The sequence below is a fragment of the Poromitra crassiceps genome, assembly GCF_964638095.1.
Source record: "Poromitra crassiceps genome assembly, chromosome: 17".
Classification (NCBI taxonomy): domain Eukaryota; kingdom Metazoa; phylum Chordata; class Actinopteri; order Beryciformes; family Melamphaidae; genus Poromitra; species Poromitra crassiceps.
The window spans coordinates 15,047,554-15,069,011 of NC_139635.1; the positions used below are offsets into that span (position 1 = coordinate 15,047,554).

The 21,458-nt window shown below is 43.2% G+C and overlaps 1 protein-coding gene across 1 annotated transcript in view; it reads right to left on the reverse strand.

Annotated features, from left to right (window-relative positions):
* The window catches only part of LOC310792222 (cadherin-18-like), a gene marked incomplete at both ends in the record, with an annotated part of 146,708 nt that extends 144,137 nt beyond the window's left edge, over positions 1-2,571 (reverse strand). The window contains one exon of the mRNA XM_083653951.1: positions 1,612-2,571. Within this exon, the coding sequence (XP_083510077.1) occupies positions 1,612-2,571 (960 nt within the window). The remainder of the gene's footprint in view (positions 1-1,611) is intronic.
* Positions 2,572-21,458: the final 18,887 nt, after the last annotated feature.

Consider the following 21,458-nt stretch of genomic DNA (forward strand, 5'->3'; position numbering starts at 1 on the left):
GGGGGTGTTAACTGGTAACGTGTAAACGTCCCCGTCTTTCAACTTCCTCGTCGCCAGAGACCCGGTTTCCTGCCACGACATTTTCCTTTTTTTTTTTTTTTACCGTAACCAAAACCACGACCCTAACCTGTTGCAAGTGACTGTATTTTACTTGACTAAACATAACTATTTTCAACCAGGAAGCACCGGCAATCTCACCGATCCTGGTTTACATCGTGCACCATGTGGCAGCGAGCTGCTAGCCCCAAGGCTCCACGCTCACCACCGTGCCGTCCTCCCCGCAACAAAACTGAAACATAACTGTATCGCCTCCTCGCACGGGTTCACTCATTATGTCGATGTGGGAGTGATTGGAAATGCACATAATTCTGTCATTTCGTATGAGGACGTGTTGCTTTTGTTAGAGGTGGTATCGGTTATGCTCACCAAGGTCCAGCATCTCCATAATAACTGTGTCTAAGAGCCTGTAGGATTTTCACATTACAGACCTGCAAATTTGATCCTGGTTACCTGACATCGGCCCCAAAACTCCAGACCATGATTCAATCAACAAATTAAATGTCCATATTTCACCAGAAATATGTGTTTAGTTGCATGATCAGACTTGGTTTAATGTGGTTTTTCTGAAGAAACAACAATCAGACTATCAGAGTGAGCAAAATTGGACGAAGGCACCGATTGAGCATAATTATCCTGCCACTGAAATATACAGACATGATATTTATAACTGAACATAATGAGGCTTTGTGCGCCATCTAAACACAGCAATGACGGCATCTTCAAGAAACCTGGCGCCATGGAGTTGTGTGTTTTGCCAAAGTACGCCATGGCTCTGAAAAGTCTGACATTTGCTAGGATAAGCTATTCAATCAGAGCGCCACACGCGGTTTTCACATTCGTATTCCTACAGTGTTTCCACACACACACACACACACACACACACACACACACACACACACAGATTTCTCCAAGTTGGTTGTAGTGGATAATAGGATTATGGATATTCTTCTTGATTGTTCCTCTGAGCTCAGTCACAAACGGTTTCCCTTCCGAAGAAGAACAAAAAATCAACATTCTCCATCTCACCCTCCAGCTCTGTAGTTATTTGGAGGTTCTGAAGAAAAGGTGCTTTTGACCTTTTCAAAATAATGTGGGCTGAAATAACTGCTATGAAATTGCTTTGAGGCTTGGCTACTGTCTGATGCAGAGATCTGAGAGCAGGAACTCCAGCAGGGTACCATTCCACTCTCCGTATGAGGGGAAATTCTCATTAAGGAGTCTTACAGTGAATGTCCACTGGCGATGCTACAGTTGGAAATATTGGACACCTCGTGGGCGTGGAAGTTGGTGGGTTGCCAACTACATATATATAGGTTGAACTGAATGCATGCAAGGTAATTTTTCTATTGTGTGTTTTGTTTTCAACATAATTAATCACATTAACAAGGCATAAGCAAGTGAGCTTATGAAATATTGATCTAGTGAATACTTGATCAATATTTTACTGAACACCAACAAGCACATCTTCTCTAGTGAAGAGTAGGAAATAGAAAGCTTATTTCTTAGTGTGCTCTATTAAATGTGGAGAATGACAGCAATGTTGTACTGTACCTTTCCGACGTACTGAGGTTCAGCTCCAATATGCTCCTCCAGGACAAAGAACTGGTTCCAGATCCAGCCTCTCTTGGGCCGTTGTGGGGAATCCTTCTCTGTATCCAGAACCTTGGTCAGGTTCCTCTGCGCTCCGATGGAGGTCCTAGAGTTTTGGTTGGAGAGCTTGGGGTTGAGGTTGGCATTTAGATTGGTTTGTGAAGAAGCTCGGAGTTTTGAAGGGGATTTGGAATTGGATTGTGAAGCGGGCCTAGCATTGAAGTTGGAGTTAGTATGTATGGTGCCAGATGTGTTGGACTTTGGATTGGGACTGGATAGGGATGAAAACTTGGCGTTGGGCAAAGGAAATGGCTCCGAATTGGTCTTAAAGTTGGATACTACCTTTGAAGTAGAGAGTGGCTTTGGCTGCGACAGTGATGCAGACCTCTGTTTTGTGCTGGTTTGGGAGTTGGATACTGAAGATAGGTTGGGGTTGAATGTTGCGGATGGCTTGGGGTGGTTGGAGCTGTTTCGTGACAGCTGGTTAGAGTTCGATTTAGATGCGGACACTTGCCTAGGATTACGGTGGTGTTTGGGCACTGACTGCAGCTTGAGCCTGAGGCTAGAGTTTGAGTTGGGCTGGGAACGAGGCCATGTAAAGTCCGAGCTGCGGTCGGGCTTGTCGGAAAGATGCGATGTGGAGTTGGGGCTAGGCTCCAGCTGATACATGTGCCTGAGGTTAGGGTTGGAGCTGGAGAGCTGGCTGGCCTCGAGCAGAGACATACGTTTCGGGATAGGTTCCGGGTCGGCGCTTGGGAGTGACTTGGGCCTCGGGTTAGGGTTTGGGCTGGGGTCGAGGTCGGGTTTCGGGTTAGGGCTGTGGCTGGCCTGGGTCCCATAGCAGCTCTGGAAGATGACACACAGGAAGACCGCCAGAGGACAAAGACAGGAAACTGCAGCCACACTGGCTGGAACTCTCATTGTAGAGAAAGAATGTTGTGAAAACGTCTGCCCCTCTCACCTCCACTGTGTTGTATACACAGACACATGCACACACTCAAACACACACTTTTGGTCCCCTTTTCACGGGGGACAGAGTAGACAATAGTCTCTAAACAGTGTCCACTGAATCATTTTTGGATTCGTCTCTCCTGGGGGGAAAAAACTCCATGATCCAATTCACCATGCTCTTTAACTTCACTTGGGTGCAAGAAGTTCCATAATGTGTGGTGGGTTTCTTCTTCCTCCCAACATTGTTTCACATTTTGTGGACCACTCAGCTCTGGTGTATTTGTTTGATTTGGATTGGAAACACCAGTTTATCTCATAATTGACGGGCAATGATGTACAACTGAGACAAGTCCATTATAATCCTAGGAGAGTCCAGGGTCAAGTTGTGCTTCAAAACCATGTATAATCCATTATGGAGTCCTTCTTCTCCATGTTGAAAGAAGGTTGGCTCAGGGGATCTCTCAGAGGTAACATCACAGAGCTGCCTTTCCTGGAACAGAGAAGACGATGAAATCCATGAACAGTTGATCAAATACTAGTAAAATGTACCAATAAACTCTGATCAAAAGAAATAAAAGCTTAATTTTGCTTTGAAGGTATATACTAGGGGTGTCACGATACACTCAGTTCACGATACGATACGTATCACGATACTGGGTTCACGATAACGATACGATACGATACGATTTTAACAATATTTTTTTAAACTTGAATAATGACAATATATGACTGGAAAAGTAGTATTTTATTTGAAATGCACAAATACAAAACATGCTGTTGTGGGAAATTGTTATTACAATAACAACTAGAAAAAACATGAGATTGGAGATAAGGCTTATCTTGAAATAGAATGAGTTACTGTACACCGTCACTTAGATTTACTTTGAACTAAAAGGTTTCTCAGCAGTATAAATTCTCATTATGCATCTTCAGTTTTTCTTCAAACTCAAACAACAAGACTTTTCTTAGTCTATTTTTTATGCATCTTCAGTTTTTCCTGTCAAGTAAACAGTTTTGCCAGAAACTCAATTGAATGGTTTCTCTCCTGTATAACTTCTCATGTGTCTCTTCAGAGACTTGTTCAACTGAACTACTTTCCACACATTGAACTTCAACAAACAAAGACGTTTCTTTGTCTATTTTTGATTTTTTTTGATTTTTTTTTTTTTTCACGATATGAGATTTCATCTCAACGATACATATCGTGACGTTTTACTATCGCGAAATTTCGTGGGACGATATATTGTGACACCCCTAGTATATACACAAACAATGATTGATTGCTCTAATTTGATGGACTCTGCAATTAACCATAAACCATTTTCTACACTAATAGAACTGTAACTTTTTGTAATATTATTTGTGAGAAATCTCCCTAAAGCAGAAACCATATCTCAGCAATGTACTTGTTCTGTTCAAATGTCAAAGCTTCAAGCACAAACTGATTCGAGATTATTTTAACTTTATTGAACTTTTCGGACAGGATTCGTTTTCAGGACAATGTTAATGGCCAAATTGGCATCGGACAAGAGATCTTCGTAATCACTCTCCAAAATTACCGCCACAAAAATGTATCGTGCATCGTAAGAAAACTCTGCTCCCAGATTCTCGTCATAACATCACACACATCATTCTAACTGCGTGATGTTATTGTCTCTCTGTCCACTATGTCAATCTTATTTGTCTTTCATATCACTTTGTTTTGTACTGCTATCTCTCTCTCTCTCTCTCTCTCTCTCTCTCACACACACACACACACACGCACACACACACACACACACGCACAAACACAATTGATGTTGAGGTGCTCGAGCAATAACTATACAGCAAAGATGAAACCGCAAAGAGAAGTCATGACTGGACCAGAGTTGAGATCTTGTGTCTGATCTTAATTGGGGCTGACTGGCATTTTCACTTGCAATTTGAGCAGTGCTTTCCCAAAGGAAATGATGCAATATTCTGCAACAATTTCAGATATGTCAATTCGGAAGGGACTAATTTGACTCAGGATTCTTTTTTTTACTGCAAATTTTGAAGGAGGTAAAGGGCTGGGGCCAGTTGCACAAAGCACCTTATGTTAAGATTTTCCTTAGAGTCCGATTTAAGGTGTCCATAAAATAAATTTGGTTGCACAAAACACCCTTAAATCTTCTCCTTAAAGTTAAACATTTTAAGGAAAATGTAAGCACAAGATTTAAGGGTGTTTTGTGCAGCCAAATCTATTTTATGGACACCTTAACTCTGACCCTAAGGACAATCTTAACCTAAGGTGGTTTGTGCAACCGGACCCTGGTCTTTTTCTTAATGTAGGTGTGGGTGTGTCTTAATGTAGGTGTGGGTGTGTCTGGGTTCCTCCGTACATAACCCCCAACTAAAAAAAACAAAACATGCAGAAGATCGTCATCCGACCAGTGACGACAACATCTGAAGTTGGTCCCCGGGCGCTGGAAAGAAAAAGCGACTACTGCTCCTGGCCTGCCCCCTGGAGGGAAGGACAAGCCTGGATGGGTCAAATGCAGAGGACATATTTCACCGGCCACCGTCAGCATGAGTGTGTGTTGTGGCCGCATGCATGTATTGTGGTGTGTTGTGTGACAATAAAGACGGGCTGCCGTCTGAAATCGTGTCGTGTCTTAACTCATTGAGTGCCAGCCACTTTTGGAGAACGGACGCTCCCAGTGCCAGAGTTTCAGAGCGTTTTCAGTGATTTCTCGAGGCCCACAGAATATTGTGTGATATTACTATGTAAACACCGAACACGCCCAAAGAACGATGAGAGTCTATTGTATCATCAGCAAAAAAAAGTTTATTGATATCATTTTCCGTTCTTTAGTTATCAGCCGAGAAGATAGGTTGATTTCAGCAAAAACAGACGTTTCAGACTAGAAGCTTTTGTGAAATGAAACATTTCAAGCACATCACTGACTCTGAAGCTAATATTTTCTGATGTAGTGACACCTCAAAAATAATTTCCTTCAATAAAATAGAATTTTGTTTGGCAAAATAATATTTTTTAGCTGCAACCAGCAGCGCTGGCCCCTGCTGCGCAGACCCTACACTTTCTTGCTGGTCTTGATTTACTGCTGGTGGGCATCAGATATTCTAGCTTGTGTTTGTCAACCAATCTGTCCATCGAGCCTGCTGTCTGGGTCGGTGTTGTATGCTGCCCTGCGTGCCCCACCCCCCTTGACTGCAAACCCCTCCTCCGTGGGTGTGTCTCTGGTGGCTCTGGTGGCTCTGTGCTGCGTTTGCTCTGCACTGAAAACCCAGCTTTTTCACAGCGTTCCGCGTGTATTTGTCACCGGCTCCCAGCGCTTCCAACTGAGAATAATAACAACTCCACAACTAATCATGTGAGGGGCTATCGCAGCGGAGACGGAGGGGCTCAATTGTGGCAGCAGATTGGCTGCTGCAGGCACAGCTAACGTTATGCTTCATGCATTATCGATGCATACCGATGCGGTTTCCGTGTCCCCACGGCTGCTTCTCTGTTTTTTTCCTCACCTTTCTCTAATCTGGAGAGCACTGTCGCCACCTAATGGGTCCGTAAAATAGCTTTTACACATTCAACATCCACCATACTTTCACAGGAGATGCATCTGGCTTTGATCCACGTCCCACCGTCAAAAAACGCAATTGACAACAATCGTCGTCATTGGCACTCAACGTTACTATTTGAATTGACGACGATTGTCGTCATTGGCACTCAATGAGTTAATGTAGGTGTGGGTGTGTCTTAATGTGGGTGTGCAGAGTGCATCAAAATTACCCACATGGCAGATCCCCACGGGATGAAGATTGCAGGAATGATTACATTAGCCATCTACCCCTGTCAAATGAACCCTGTTTGAATAGGGCTCTATTCTGAATAGGGTTTTATTCCCCCCTCCCCCTTCCCCTCTCCTGCTCTCTCCTCTTGCTCCTTCCCCACCTCCTATAGTCTCCAACATTTCCCATTCCCTCCACACCCCATCACTCTCTCACATTCCCCCTGCTCTCCTCCCTTCTCCTGCTCTCTCCTCTGCTCTATCCTATATTTCTATATTTTCTATATTTCTCTATCAATTGTTCAAAGTGTTATCATTATTCTGTAATTTGCTACTGTTGTGTCAGCTAGAATTAGCTAGACATATTCTCTGTGAAGCCCTCTGAGATATGCTTGTGAACTAGGGCTATATAAATAAACTTGACTTGACTTGACTTGACTTCTGAATAGGGTTCTAGTCTGAATAGGGTTCTAGTCCGAATAGGCCTCTAGTGTGAATAGGGTTCTAGTCCGAATAGGCCTCTAGTCTGAATAGGGCTGTAGTCTGAATAGGCCTCTAGTCTGAATAGGCCTCTAGTCTGAATAGGGCTGTAGTCTGAATAGGCCTCTAGTCTGAATAGGCCTCTAGTCTGAATAGGGCTGTAGTCTGAATAGGGCTGTAGTCTGAATAGGGCTGTAGTCTGAATAGGGCTGTAGTCTGAATAGGGCTCTAGTCTGAATAGGGCTGTAGTCTGAATAGGGCTGTAGTCTGAATAGGCCTCTAGTCTGAATAGGGCTGTAGTCTGAATAGGCCTCTAGTCTGAATAGGCCTCTAGTCTGAATAGGGCTGTAGTCTGAATAGGCCTCTAGTCTGAATAGGGCTGTAGTCTGAATAGGGCTCTAGTCTGAATAGGGCTGTAGTCTGAATAGGGCTGTAGTCTGAATAGGGCTGTAGTCTGAATAGGGCTGTAGTCTGAATAGGCCTCTAGTCTGAATAGGCCTCTAGTCTGAATAGGGCTGTAGTCTGAATAGGCCTCTAGTCTGAATAGGCCTCTAGTCTGAATAGGCCTCTAGTCTGAATAGGCCTCTAGTCTGAATAGGGCTGTAGTCTGAATAGGGCTCTAGTCTGAATAGGGCTGTAGTCTGAATAGGGCTGTAGTCTGAATAGGCCTCTAGTCTGAATAGGGCTGTAGTCTGAATAGGCCTCTAGTCTGAATAGGCCTCTAGTCTGAATAGGCCTCTAGTCCGAATAGGCCTCTAGTCTGAATAGGCCTCTAGTCTGAATAGGCCTCTAGTCTGAATAGGGCTGTAGTCTGAATAGGGCTCTAGTCTGAATAGGCCTCTAGTTTGAATAGGGCTGTAGTCTGAATAGGGCTGTAGTCTGAATAGGGCTCTAGTCTGAATAGGCCTCTAGTTTGAATAGGCCTCTAGTCTGAATAGGCCTCTAGTCCGAATAGGCCTCTAGTTTGAATAGGGCTGTAGTCTGAATAGGCCTCTAGTTTGAATAGGCCTCTAGTTTGAATAGGCCTCTAGTCTGAATAGGCCTCTAGTCTGAATAGGGCTGTAGTCTGAATAGGCCTCTAGTCTGAATAGGCCTCTAGTCTGAATAGGACTGTAGTCTGAATAGGCCTCTAGTCCGAATAGGACTGTAGTCTGAATAGGGCTGTAGTCTGAATAGGGCTGTAGTCTGAATAGGGCTGTAGTCTGAATAGGACTGTAGTCTGAATAGGGCTGTAGTCTGAATAGGGCTGTAGTCTGAATAGGGCTGTAGTCTGAATAGGGCTGTAGTCCGAATAGGCCTCTAGTCTGAATAGGGCTGTAGTCTGAATAGGGCTGTAGTCTGAATAGGCCTCTAGTCTGAATAGGGCTGTAGTCTGAATAGGCCTCTAGTCTGAATAGGACTGTAGTCTGAATAGGCCTCTAGTCTGAATAGGCCTCTAGTCTGAATAGGGCTGTAGTCTGAATAGGGCTGTAGTCCGAATAGGCCTCTAGTCTGAATAGGCCTCTAGTCTGAATAGGGTTCTAGTCTGAATAGGCCTCTAGTCACTCATTCCTTGCTTGTTCACTTGCTAGCCCATCCCGCTATTCAGTCCCTCCTCCACCTGCTCAAGGAAGATCTCTTCATGAAACCACGCTTGTCGTCAGCATGCCAATTGCAATTCTTTCACTGTTCTCATAATTAAAAAATAGCATACTTCAAGTGAAAAAAAGACAAGATGAGAACGACTGCAAATAGCAAAAGCTTCACATCACATCCTGTCAAACAGTGTGTTGTTTTGCCAACTGAAACTGCTTTTCACACTCTATAGCAAGCCTGTTGTTTTTGTTGTCTTTCCCATTGGTGTCGACTGGCTGCTCTGGATGCACTGGGGCTTTGTGAAGCCCAGCAGCTCTCTTTCTGCAGAGGCCTTCAGACTAAATCAGTCCAGCTGTCACCTGCAGCTGCCTGGAGAAGCAGCCAAGCCAGAAACAATATGCAAGTGATGAATGTTTGATGTGCAGCATCACTGCTGAAGCGTGTCTGAGGAAGCTGACATCTTTCTACTTTTTTTTGTCCTCTCTCTCTCTCTCTCTCTCTCTCTCTCTCTTTCTCATTCTCTCTCTCTCTCTGCTGTGTTGTGAGAACACAGTGCGAGTGAGACAATGTGAGAGATGCTAATTTAGTCAAAGGCAAGACTTAAATGTGCTACAGCAGGAAATGAGGTTAAGCGAGCATCTCTTTTGAAATAGACACCATGTTATACACAAAACCTATTGGAATTAAAATGCATACGGTAACATGAATGGAAGAGTAGCTTTTTTTTCTTCTATTTGCATGTTTACCTGACCATTGAACGTTTATTTTATCAATGACTCACAAAACATGTCATTCTCAGTTTCCCAGGTGAGATAATGCAATAGACCTGGGATACGGAGAATGACATGATTGGATCTTGATTGTCTGTATTAATCTTTGGCCTCGTTTTACAATGTATCTGATCTTCATCTGAATGCTTCACCACTCTGCATGTCCAGTGCACATGTATTTATAGCAATCAAATGTATTTGTGCATTAGAGGCACTGAATGAAATGGAAAAGCCATTCCATATAGCTTGATATAAAACTATTTAATTAATTATCATACTAGGCATCTCGCACGCTACCCGCACTCGATTCACCGAGCTGGACCTGCAGGTTGCATACACAGCTCGGCCGCGAGTCCGGGAGCCAAAGGCTGTTTTTTTGATGAACCTTGTTTCGTCGGATAAAGTTTTTTTCTCTGCTGATTCTTGTAGTTTGGGGGTACCTATTCAAAATACAGGAGGGTGCCCAGTGAGCACCCTTGAGCATTTTTAGATATTAACGCCTTAAGTGCCAAAATCCCCTTAAAAAGAGGGATTTATGAGATTTCATGCTAAATCCTCAAATCAAATGCATCAAATTTGCTTTCTCCAATGTCTATTCATAAAGGAGCAACGAGGTCATGTATAATGTAGCCTATTTGATTCCCCCACCATGCGCTGTGGAGTTTCTAGGGAGTGTGGCACTGGCCACCCCTTAAATCTAATTTAGCCACCCAAGAATCCTGAGGGTGCTGGCCATCAATACTGTCTTTCAGAGACTGTAGCGGGCTAATCTTTAAGCTAGAGTAACGGTATGGCAAAATTTTGGCGAGGGAAAACCTTTCTACATCCTTCCTAAATTCCGCAATCAGTGCCACCTTTGCTTGAGTCTGTGCCCCACCTGGGCCACCCCATTCAAAATGGCTGGGACACTGCATCTTGGCTCAGACACATCTCGCCTCAAACAGACACACATGTCACTTATAGATGTGGCTGCGCTGCTTCAAGCGTCTTGGGGGTATGCACGCATTGATGAGTTTTGTTGGGGCTTTATGTTCACTGATGGCTGATAGTGGTCTCTCTGGAGTTCCGGTAAGACATTTCCAGAGAGCAGATGACCTGATGAGAGCCTTTCTGGATCAGATTGTGAGTCAGACCAGAACAGCCAAACTTTATGTTTAGGTCTTGGTGAAACCAATGATGCTGATGCTGATGCTGATGTCATACATCTGCACGTGAGGGTGACTGGTTTCTCCATCTGACCACATTCCAGAAGATGCTTACCTACTACTTTGCAGCTGGCCATGTCAACCATGTCTGGTATGGCCTCTACTATCTTCGTTCCATGGAGAAGCTTCCTTCACAAAGGAATTTTCTCCATGGGCAGCATGTGATGTGACACATTAGTGGAATATGGAATGGCCTGTGGATCAACCAGTTCATAACTACTTTCATGAGGTACGGCCACAGTGATGGAGGGATCATTGGAATAACCATGAAGCCAGAGACACTGAAGATCTGGGCCATGAGCCACCACATATGCTGCAAGATTGAGTCAGACATGAAGGAGATGGAAGAGGATGATACAGATACTACAAAGGTTCATCTCTATCACAAGGAGGAGGCTAAAGCCATGGTTTAAGCAGATGCCAAAGTCAAGGACAGGGCTGGACTTGACTGTGGAGTGCCTGGTTTGCCATGCACAACCTGCCTCCATCCATTGGATCCCAACGAACATCCAGGGGCAAAAGCATCGTGAACATCAAGATCACCTCACCAGTGACAGTGCCGTAATGATGGAGGCAATGTTAGAAGATTTTGAGAAGACCTGGCCAGAGGAATTTTACAACACCATCTCAAACAAAGTAAAGACAATGACAACCAACCAAATCAATCCAAGTTGACAACTCCACAATTTATGACCTAAATGCCATTGATTCAAGAGTAATCACACTGTTGACGAGGACGGAATGCAAATTTGTAAATCCAAGTCTAGACTGAAGAAGTCATTCTAAGTCAAAATCTCCAGGAGGAATGCCAGTGTCATTGATGGATCAGCCCTTCTTTGGACATCCACTGGCCAGCTGATGGCACCATAGCCGATTTCATCAAAAATGAAAAGACACGGCTGAATTCATACCTATCAGGCAGTGACGCCTGCCTCATCTTTGGCAGCTACTCTGATTACAGAACTGTATCAAGTCCATCACCCGAGATGTCACAGAGACAGGGGTCAGCTAGAGATGGTGTCATCTCTTAGCTCTTATGTGAGGAACTGACCCAGTAAGGATCAGCCTTTCCATCTACAGAGGACAAGCAAACACAAGTTGGTGGTGACAGGGGAGGAGCCATGCCCCATTGAGATCAGGTTGGAAGAAAGAAGGAGCCAATATGATATAGAAAATCAACAGGAAGTAACTGACACCATCATTGTCCAAAAGGTCCTGAGGTCTGCTGGAGAAGCCCATCAAATCTCAGTGGTTTCTGATGACACAGATGTGTTCATCCTACTCCTTCACCATTACCACCAGGAAGGACTGGATGTACACCACACATCATGGAATCGCCCCACAAGCAAACGGCAATAGTGGACATCAAGTCAACACTGGCCAAGCATTCACAAATTGTGAAGAACCTTTTAACAGCCCATGTTATATTGATGTGACACTGTAGCGTCTTACTATGGGTTGGGAAAGGCTCCGTCATCAAAGTCCTCAAAACTGTACAAACTATCTGCCATTAGCAATGTGGAATCACCGTTCCAGCAGGTCCCCGACCAAGCCACTGCCTTCATCTCAGCCTGTTCTGGTATAAAGCAGAGCACAGACATGTCACACACAAGGCTACTTGTCTGGGAGGAAAAGAATGGGAAAGGACACATGTCTGCTCCAAACTTAGCTGCTCTAACCCCAGTGAATGAAGCATTCATTGAGAATGTTAACAGGGCCCACTTTCAAGCAATATATTGAAATATTAATGTAAATCTGCCACTAGCATTGAACACTGAGGAATTTTGATGGAAAAAAGACATATGCAACAGGTCACTGAGCCCAACCACTGTACCGGAAGATTGCAAACTTGTCCCAGACTACATTTTGGAGATGATCAGGTGTGGCTGCAAAACCCTTTTAACTCCAATAAGTGCAACTGTGGAGTGCCTGGTTTGCCATGCACAATGTTCTGTGCATGTTTCAGAGTAGGACGCTCAAGATCCAAATAGGCTTAACTACCATCAGCAGCAAAATGTGCCCTTCACACCTCCCAGTGTGTATCATCTACTCTGAATCTCTACATGCTAATGAGCAAAGGCTCAATGGATGTTCTCATCCAGCACAACCCCTATTGTCATAAACAGTTTGTTTTGTTTTGACAACAAATTGGATGCATTTGATTTGAGTATTTCGCATGAAATCCCATAAATAATGGGATAGTTTACCTGTCCTATGAAAAGTGCAGCGTAACCCTTTTATTGTGCCAGGTGTTTACTTACTGACTGATGCTATAGACTGAAACACAAACATGTGAGGTGAGCACCACTGACACTCCTCAACAAGCTGGCTGCAGATGAGCACAAATTAAGCGCTTGTTACCCTGAAAATGAAGGGACTTTAAAATGACAGCAACTTCTAATGCGTCATCACAATTAAATGAACTGCAGCATGAGGAGGAGGAGGAAGCACTTTCATTATCTCTGGTGAATTCAGCTCTTCCTGTTATAATGATAACTACTAGAGATGTGCATAAATACCGTCAGTTGAACAATGTGCAAACTCATTAAGTGGAAAATATAACATACTTTGTTATTTCAATATGTTTTCCATTGTACTGTAAATTGAGGCCATCCTGCCGGAGTTCATTACGCACGTTGCCATTGTGATTCAATGTAACTGCAGTGTTACTGCAATTACAATAATGAAATTTGACAGTTCAGGGGCCCAAGTCCCTTGTCTGTGCATTAAGCAAAAAAAATCTAATTAGCTATAATAAGAGAATAGCTATGGATACTGTTGAAGGCTATTGAACCTTTGAGCTTTTAAGGTCTTAACAGCAGAGGTAGAATGTTGGCTAATTAGCTTCATGCTTTAAAAAGACCACAGCGGTCATTTTGACCTTTTTTGAAAATTATATGTGCGATAACTTTGTTGAATTAAAAAATAGAATGCTGCCGGTAACTGACTTTTCCTGAAAGTGTCTGTATTGTAATTTAAGACATCTTTATCATTTTTACCCAGAAAGACCTATGTGGTCATTTTGACCTCACTGAATTTCCCAGGGTTCTAGACCTATTTTTTTGTCTATATTTTCACATCACATATTTTAACACAATAAATGCATCAATATATCAATTGGGTATTTATCATGAGAGATATAGTTTGGAATCTAGTGGTCAAAATGACCACTTACGGTCGTTCTAGTAGTTGAATTCTGGTTCTTCTGTTAAAGTCACACTGTAATGTTAAGAGGTGACATTCTGTGCATTCTGCAGCACTTATATGATTCATTATCCTAAATACATGAATGTAAATTGACCTAAAGCTTCCCTCTACTCCGTCTGACATTCCTCCTGAATTACCATTGCAGTTTACTTTATTATTACGTCTGCAACTGCGGCCCTTGGGCGAGGTTTCCATCATGCCAAAATAGAAGGCTTCATTAGATGAAAATTAGTTATTTAGATCTTCGTTATTAACCATGTCATTCCCGCTCACCAGCACATCCCGAGAAGTCTATTAAACATGTCCTTCCCGCTCACCAGCACCTCCCGAGAAGTCTATTAACCATGTCATTCACTCTCACCAGCACCTCCCGAGAAGTCTATTAACCATGTCATTCACTCTCACCAGCACCTCCCGAGAAGTCTATTAACCATGTCATTCACTCTCACCAGCACCTCCCGAGAAGTATATTAACCATGTCATTCATGCTCACCAGCACCTCCAGAGAAGTCTATTAACCATGTCATTCATGCTCACCAGCACCTCCCGAGAAGTCTATTAACCATGTCATTCATGCTCACCAGCACCTCCCGAGAAGTCTATTAACCATGTCATTCATGCTCACCAGCACATCCCGAGAAGTCTATTAACCATGTCATTCATGCTCACCAGCACCTCCCGAGAAGTCTATTAACCATGTCATTCATGCTCACCAGCACCTCCCGAGAAGTCTATTAACCATGTCATTCATGCTCACCAGCACATCCCGAGAAGTCTATTAACCATGTCATTCATGCTCACCAGCACCTCCAGAGAAGTCTATTAACCATGTCATTCATGCTCACCAGCACCTCCAGAGAAGTCTATTAACCATGTCATTCCCGCTCACCAGCACATCCCGAGAAGTCTATTAACCATGTCATTCCCGCTCACCAGCACCTCCCGAGAAGTCTATTAACCATGTCATTCATGCTCACCAGCACCTCCAGAGAAGTCTATTAACCATGTCATTCATGCTCACCAGCACCTCCAGAGAAGTCTATTAACCATGTCATTCATGCTCACCAGCACCTCCAGAGAAGTCTATTAACCATGTCATTCATGCTCACCAGCACCTCCAGAGAAGTCTATTAACCATGTCATTCATGCTCACCAGCACCTCCAGAGAAGGCTATTAACCATGTCATTCATGCTCACCAGCACCTCCAGAGAAGTCTATTAACCATGTCATTCATGCTCACCAGCACATCTCGAGAAGTCTATTAACCATGTCATTCCCGCTCACCAGCACATCTCGAGAAGTCTATTAACCATGTCATTCATGCTCACCAGCACCTCCAGAGAAGTCTATTAACTATGTCATTCATGCTCACCAGCACCTCCCGAGAAGTCTATTAACCATGTCATTCATGCTCACCAGCACTTCCAGAGAAGTCTATTAACCATGTCATTCACTCTCACCAGCACCTCCCGAGAAGTCTATTAACCATGTCATTCATGCTCACCAGCACCTCCAGAGAAGTCTATTAACCATGTCATTCACTCTCACCAGCACCTCCCGAGAAGTCTATTAACCATGTCATTCATGCTCACCAGCACATCCCGAGAAGTCTATTAACCATGTCATTCATGCTCACCAGCACATCCCGAGAAGTCTATTAACCATGTCATTCATGCTCACCAGCACCTCCCGAGAAGTCTATTAACCATGTCATTCATGCTCACCAGCACCTCCAGAGAAGTCTATTAACCATGTCATTCACTCTCACCAGCACCTCCCGAGAAGTCTATTAACCATGTCATTCACTCTCACCAGCACATCCCGAGAAGTCTATTAACCATGTCATTCATGCTCACCAGCACCTCCAGAGAAGTCTATTAACCATGTCATTCCCGCTCACCAGCACCTCCAGAGAAGTCTATTAACCATGTCATTCATGCTCACCAGCACCTCCAGAGAAGTATATTAACCATGTCATTCATGCTCACCAGCACCTCCCGAGAAGTCTATTAACCATGTCATTCATGCTCACCAGCACCTCCAGAGAAGTATATTAACCATGTCATTCACTCTCACCAGCACCTCTCGAGAAGTCTATTAACCATGTCATTCCTGCTCACCAGCACCTCCCGAGAAGTCTATTAACCATGTCATTCCCGCTCACCAGCACCTCCAGAGAAGTCTATTAACCATGTCATTCATGCTCACCAGCACCTCCAGAGAAGTCCATTAACCATGTCATTCATGCTCACCAGCACCTCCTGAGAAGTCTATTAACCATGTCATTCATGCTCACCAGCACCTCCTGAGAAGTCTATTAACCATGTCATTCATGCTCACCAGCACCTCCAGAGAAGTCCATTAACCATGTCATTCATGCTCACCAGCACCTCCAGAGAAGTCCATTAACCATGTCATTCATGCTCACCAGCACCTCCAGAGAAGTCCATTAACCATGTCATTCATGCTCACCAGCACCTCCAGAGAAGTCCATTAACCATGTCATTCACTCTCACCAGCACCTCCAGAGAAGTCTATTAACCATGTCATTCATGCTCACCAGCACCTCCAGAGAAGTCTATTAACCATGTCATTCATGCTCACCAGCACCTCCAGAGAAGTCTATTAACCATGTCATTCACTCTCACCAGCACCTCCAGAGAAGTCTATTAACCATGTCATTCATGCTCACCAGCACCTCCAGAGAAGCCTATTAACCATGTCATTCATGCTCACCAGCACCTCCAGAGAAGTCTATTAACCATGTCATTCACTCTCACCAGCACTTCCAGAGAAGTCTATTAACCATGTCATTCCTGCTCACCAGCACCTCCAGAGAAGTCTATTAACCATGTCATTCACTCTCACCAGCACCTCCCGAGAAGTCTATTAACCATGTCATTCATGCTCACCAGCACCTCCAGAGAAGTCTATTAACCATGTCATTCACTCTCACCAGCACCTCCCGAGAAGTCTATTAACCATGTCATTCATGCTCACCAGCACATCCCGAGAAGTCTATTAACCATGTCATTCATGCTCACCAGCACATCCCGAGAAGTCTATTAACCATGTCATTCATGCTCACCAGCACCTCCCGAGAAGTCTATTAACCATGTCATTCATGCTCACCAGCACCTCCAGAGAAGTCTATTAACCATGTCATTCATGCTCACCAGCACCTCCCGAGAAGTCTATTAACCATGTCATTCCCGCTCACCAGCACCTCCAGAGAAGTCTAAGTTATTAAGGAAGGCAGAGACGAGAGTGTCATTATGCTGAAGTGATGCAAGAAACTGGCTGGAAAAATTCTGAGAATTTGCCCTCAAGAGAATGGATTCAGCAGGGAGGGAGAGAAGGGAGATGCAATCAGGTTATCCGTCTGGAGGAAACAGCATTCCTCATATTTCTTGCAGAAAACAGGGTCCATGGGAGCAGAAGGGATGTCAGAGAGTAAACATGGTGATAGAAACTGTCAGAAGATTACTGGACATTACTGAAGCAGTAGAGAAAGACACTCAGAGGATATGGAGAGAGGGATTTGTATAATCTCAGGCTGAAGTGGATCCAGAGATACTATAGCTGAATGGAATCAAGACTCAATGGAATCAAGAAATAGTGTTAGAATTTCAGTTCTAATTTTGAAAGAACAATTTAAGAAAACCGTGAGAAGTCACAAACCATTTTACCCATTACTGTCACAGAATGTAATAAGGAGAGAGAAGAAAAGGAAGAAAAATATCCTCTTTCTCTCCTCCTCTCTCGATGACACAGAGGCATCATCAGCAGATACAAATCAAGTCCTGTTTCCGTTTTTCATCTGTGGATTAATTTTGATGTGTAACTATTTTTTAATTTCTGTTTCTGAAAAGAAAATAGAATTACGAAACAAAATCAAAACATGGACAATGAGACTATGATTAGCCCCCTGAACCATATAGCTGAATAGCTCTGCTGTAGCTGCTCCTGCGTGCTTTGACTTCTTAATTTCTGTCTGTTTGAGCCAATCTGCATTTTGCACTTTTGCTTGATTTTAGTGTTCAACCTGAACACACAGGAAAACATGGATGAATGAACACGACTTGTTAACAGCAAATTAGATGCTGGAACGTAACATGTTAAAATCACATTGCCCTCCACAACATGGTTACTTGAAGGAGACACTACTTCTGGATGGACTGACTAACCAAGTGGTTTTAGTTGCCTGAACTTAACCATAACCATAACCCTAACCCTAACCAATGTCTTTTTACTTGCCTAAACTTAACCATTAGCCAAGGTTTCGAACATCATGCAATGTGCGCTGGAGGTATTTTAATTAATTGCAGGGGAACATAATTCATTTCGTAGTAGAGAAACCTGATCTTCCCATAATACATGTCCACCGCACATAAATCGCCAAGCAGCAATTGACCAAGCACAGTAGCCTATCGTCCATGGATCACAGGGTATTATACTCCTGGCCAAATGTGCAAAGATAAGATATGGTGACGGGTGTTCAATTCTCCCCTCTGACACTAAAGAATTACCTCTAGATCACCTTCCTCTGGCCCAGACCAGACCACCGCCTCCTGGGCTGGAATCATCACCCTGGAAACACCACGACTCAAAGTACAGCCAGGGGAGATAGAGGGGGCTTAGCAAGGGTATTCGGATGGCGTGTGTGTGTGTGTGTGTGTGTGTGTGTGTGTGTGTGTGTGTGTGTGCGTGCACGTGCGTGCGTGTGTGTGTGTGGTACAGTATTGTTCGTTCATGCTGTGTTACAGAGTGACACAGCAGATGTGTACCACAGGCAATCAGTTGTGGTAGCTGCAGCGTGGGAAAACGGTTCAGAATGAAAAACATTAGGCAATGTAAATGAACATCACTGTCCATTTTGTTTGCCAACATCTCACCTTGTTTAACGTCTTGTGACTTTCTTGCAACAAAGTCTCATGCCTGTTATCTTACCACTTACTTATCGTAGCAGTAGCCTATGGCGGCCGGCGGTGGCACACAATTGCTCAACGCGCGTAACGTGCTCAACGAGCGTAACGTGCTCAGCGCGTGCAACGTGCTCAGCGCGCGTAACTAAATTACATTTAAATTTTTAAAAATTGCAAATAAAGCATTACATCAATATTGTGGCCTTCATGGAGTTCATGTTGGCTTCACTGCTATAGACTAGGGTTGTTGTCACGATACTAGAATGTCTAGTAACTTCTGAGCGAGAGTAAAGGTCCTTGCACATCGGGAGCGTTTTTTTCGTGCGATTAATTCGCGTGTCAATAATATTTTCCGAACCTATATCAGTCAATGCAACCGTGCATACCAACGGTGAAGTTTCGCTCAGCGTTATTGCGGTGTTCATTTTTTCGAACCACGGTCGATTTTTCCAAAATTCGCTTCCGACGTGTACACATCTGTTGCTGTGATTGACAGGTGGGCCAAAACTCGAATCGCAATTCCGTGCTGTATATCCGTGCTGTATATCCGCATCGCTCTTGATGTGTAAGGACCTGATGAGTCGTTTACCATTTGCAGGAGAAACCACATTGGAATTGGGGTTCAAGAGCTAAACAAAAACGCCTAACAAATTACACTGACAACATGTAAAGGCATTATAGGTAAAAAAAAAAACATAGTAAAGAATAAACGGAGACAAATACACATGTGGATATAAAATATCGTTACTCGACTTACTACCATTTTTTATTTTACTCCATTTACCATTTTGAGTATTGTATCAGTTTCAAATCCTTAGTATCGATACTTATTGATAGCATTGATAATGATGCAAATGTGTACCCTATTATGTTTCAAACATTTATTGTTAGAGCCATTTCTAGCAAGCTCTTATAATTTAATATTATCTCAATGTAAATAGGTGCCGCATGTAAACAAACGCACGGGGTCACCTGATCCCACAAATCAGGAACCCTTTTACTGAAGGCGGGTGTGTTGAAAGTGGTGGACTGCAGACACCACGGAGAAACAATATTCAACCGTGCTCCGTGTTTTGGTTGTTTTGTTTTGTTTTGATCTGAGTTTCGTTTGGTGAATTCGTTTTCCCCATTGGGTTTGACTTAATTGAAAGGCCCGTTTATTTGCTAAATGTTTTGTTTGGATTGGGATTACTAGCCTCACCCAACTCATTAGTAGCGTATCATTCAACCCCGGACCTCCTGAATCATCATGGACGTGGATCATCAAACTGTGAGTAACCAGCAAACCAAACACTGCGAGTGCGAGTTGAACTATGACGTCTGTGGGCGACTGTTCCAAAAAATAAAATAAAAAATGCTGCAATAGTATTGATACTCCTTGATACTCCTTCATCAACCCTTTCAATATTTTTGACATCCTTAGGCCTATAGACAGTTTTCACAGAATTGTGTTGGGAACAGTTTGAAACCAGCTTAGTTCCTGTCAGCTATTGTATTAGCAAACACTGCAACAGGAAGTAAGCTAGGGGCAATTTGTCATGCTTTTGTTGTCAAGTTAAAACAGTCTATAGACACGTGTGTTTGAGTCTTTCATGTTTCCTGTTCAGAAGAAGGGAATACGTTAGAGATCAAACAGTTGAAACTAACGCTAGATAGAAAACTAAGTGGCTGCCCTTCTTCTGCAGTCCAAGGGCAGAGGCTGTGCTACAGAGGCTGTGCTACCATTTCTTTTGCTTTCTGGAGATCCATCAAACCCAATTAGCCGTGGATTAGCATCCAATGTTGCTAATTATGATGCTAATTGGAGGGGAATACACAGCGGACCTCTGAGAGAGGGCTGCGGCTGTGACTTGAATGTTGACAAGATACTTCTGACATCTCTACTGTATCCTCTCTTTGCCTCTTAGTACCCCTCTCATCCATCTATCTGTCTGTCTGTTTGTCTGTCTGTCTGTCTGTCTGTCTGTCTGTCTGTCAGTCTGTCTATATCTATCTATCTATCTATCTATCAATCTATCTATCTATCTACAGTGTATCTATCTACCTATCTATCTAAATGTCTCTGTCTGTCTGTCTGTCTGTCTGTCTGTCTGTCTGTCTGTCTGTCTGTCTGTCTGTCAGTCTGTCTATATCTATCTATCTATCTATCTATCTATCTATCTATCTATCTATCTATCTACAGTGTATCTATCTACCTATCTATCTAAATGTCTCTGTCTGTCTGTCTGTCTGTCTGTCTGTCTGTCTGTCTGTCTGTCTGTCTGTCTGTCTGTCTCACATACAGTATGTTCCCTCTGTCCCTGTCTCTGCATTTATATTTATTTTATTTTATATATTTCCTTCTTTATCTCTGATGATGATGGAACTTCAAATATAACAATTCTTACTATGACAATGCCTTTGCAGCATTAGAACAACAGTTATGGTAATGAGTATTCATCTTTGAAGATCCACATGATTCACTCATGGCATGGAACCCTTTCTGAAAATGGTCTAATTATGAGTCTACGCATGCCTGAATGAAAAAAAAAGAAAAAAAAAGAAATCTGTTTTTGCACAGCTATATTTTTGTCAATTTATTGTTTGAGGGAGAAGCGGAGGGCTCGTTATACTGTTGTAAAAATGATGAAAGTGAGTGTGCTGGTAGCCTATATTCCTTTTTGATATCGAATCCAACCTTGGTGGTGAAGTACTGTAATATTTTTCACGAGGTTATTGTCCACGTTTATATAGCCTGCAGTAAACACTTTGGAAAGGTAAGCTGTTTGCTCTCTATTGTTTAAGTTGTGAATCTGCTGAAGATCTACAGTGCCAGTGATCTTTAGTTAATGCTTTCTACTGCCAGCTGGCTGCCTTACCAAAGAACTGCAACTTTGTTAAGGGATATATATTGCTGAGGAACTAATAATATTCATACTGTTTATTAA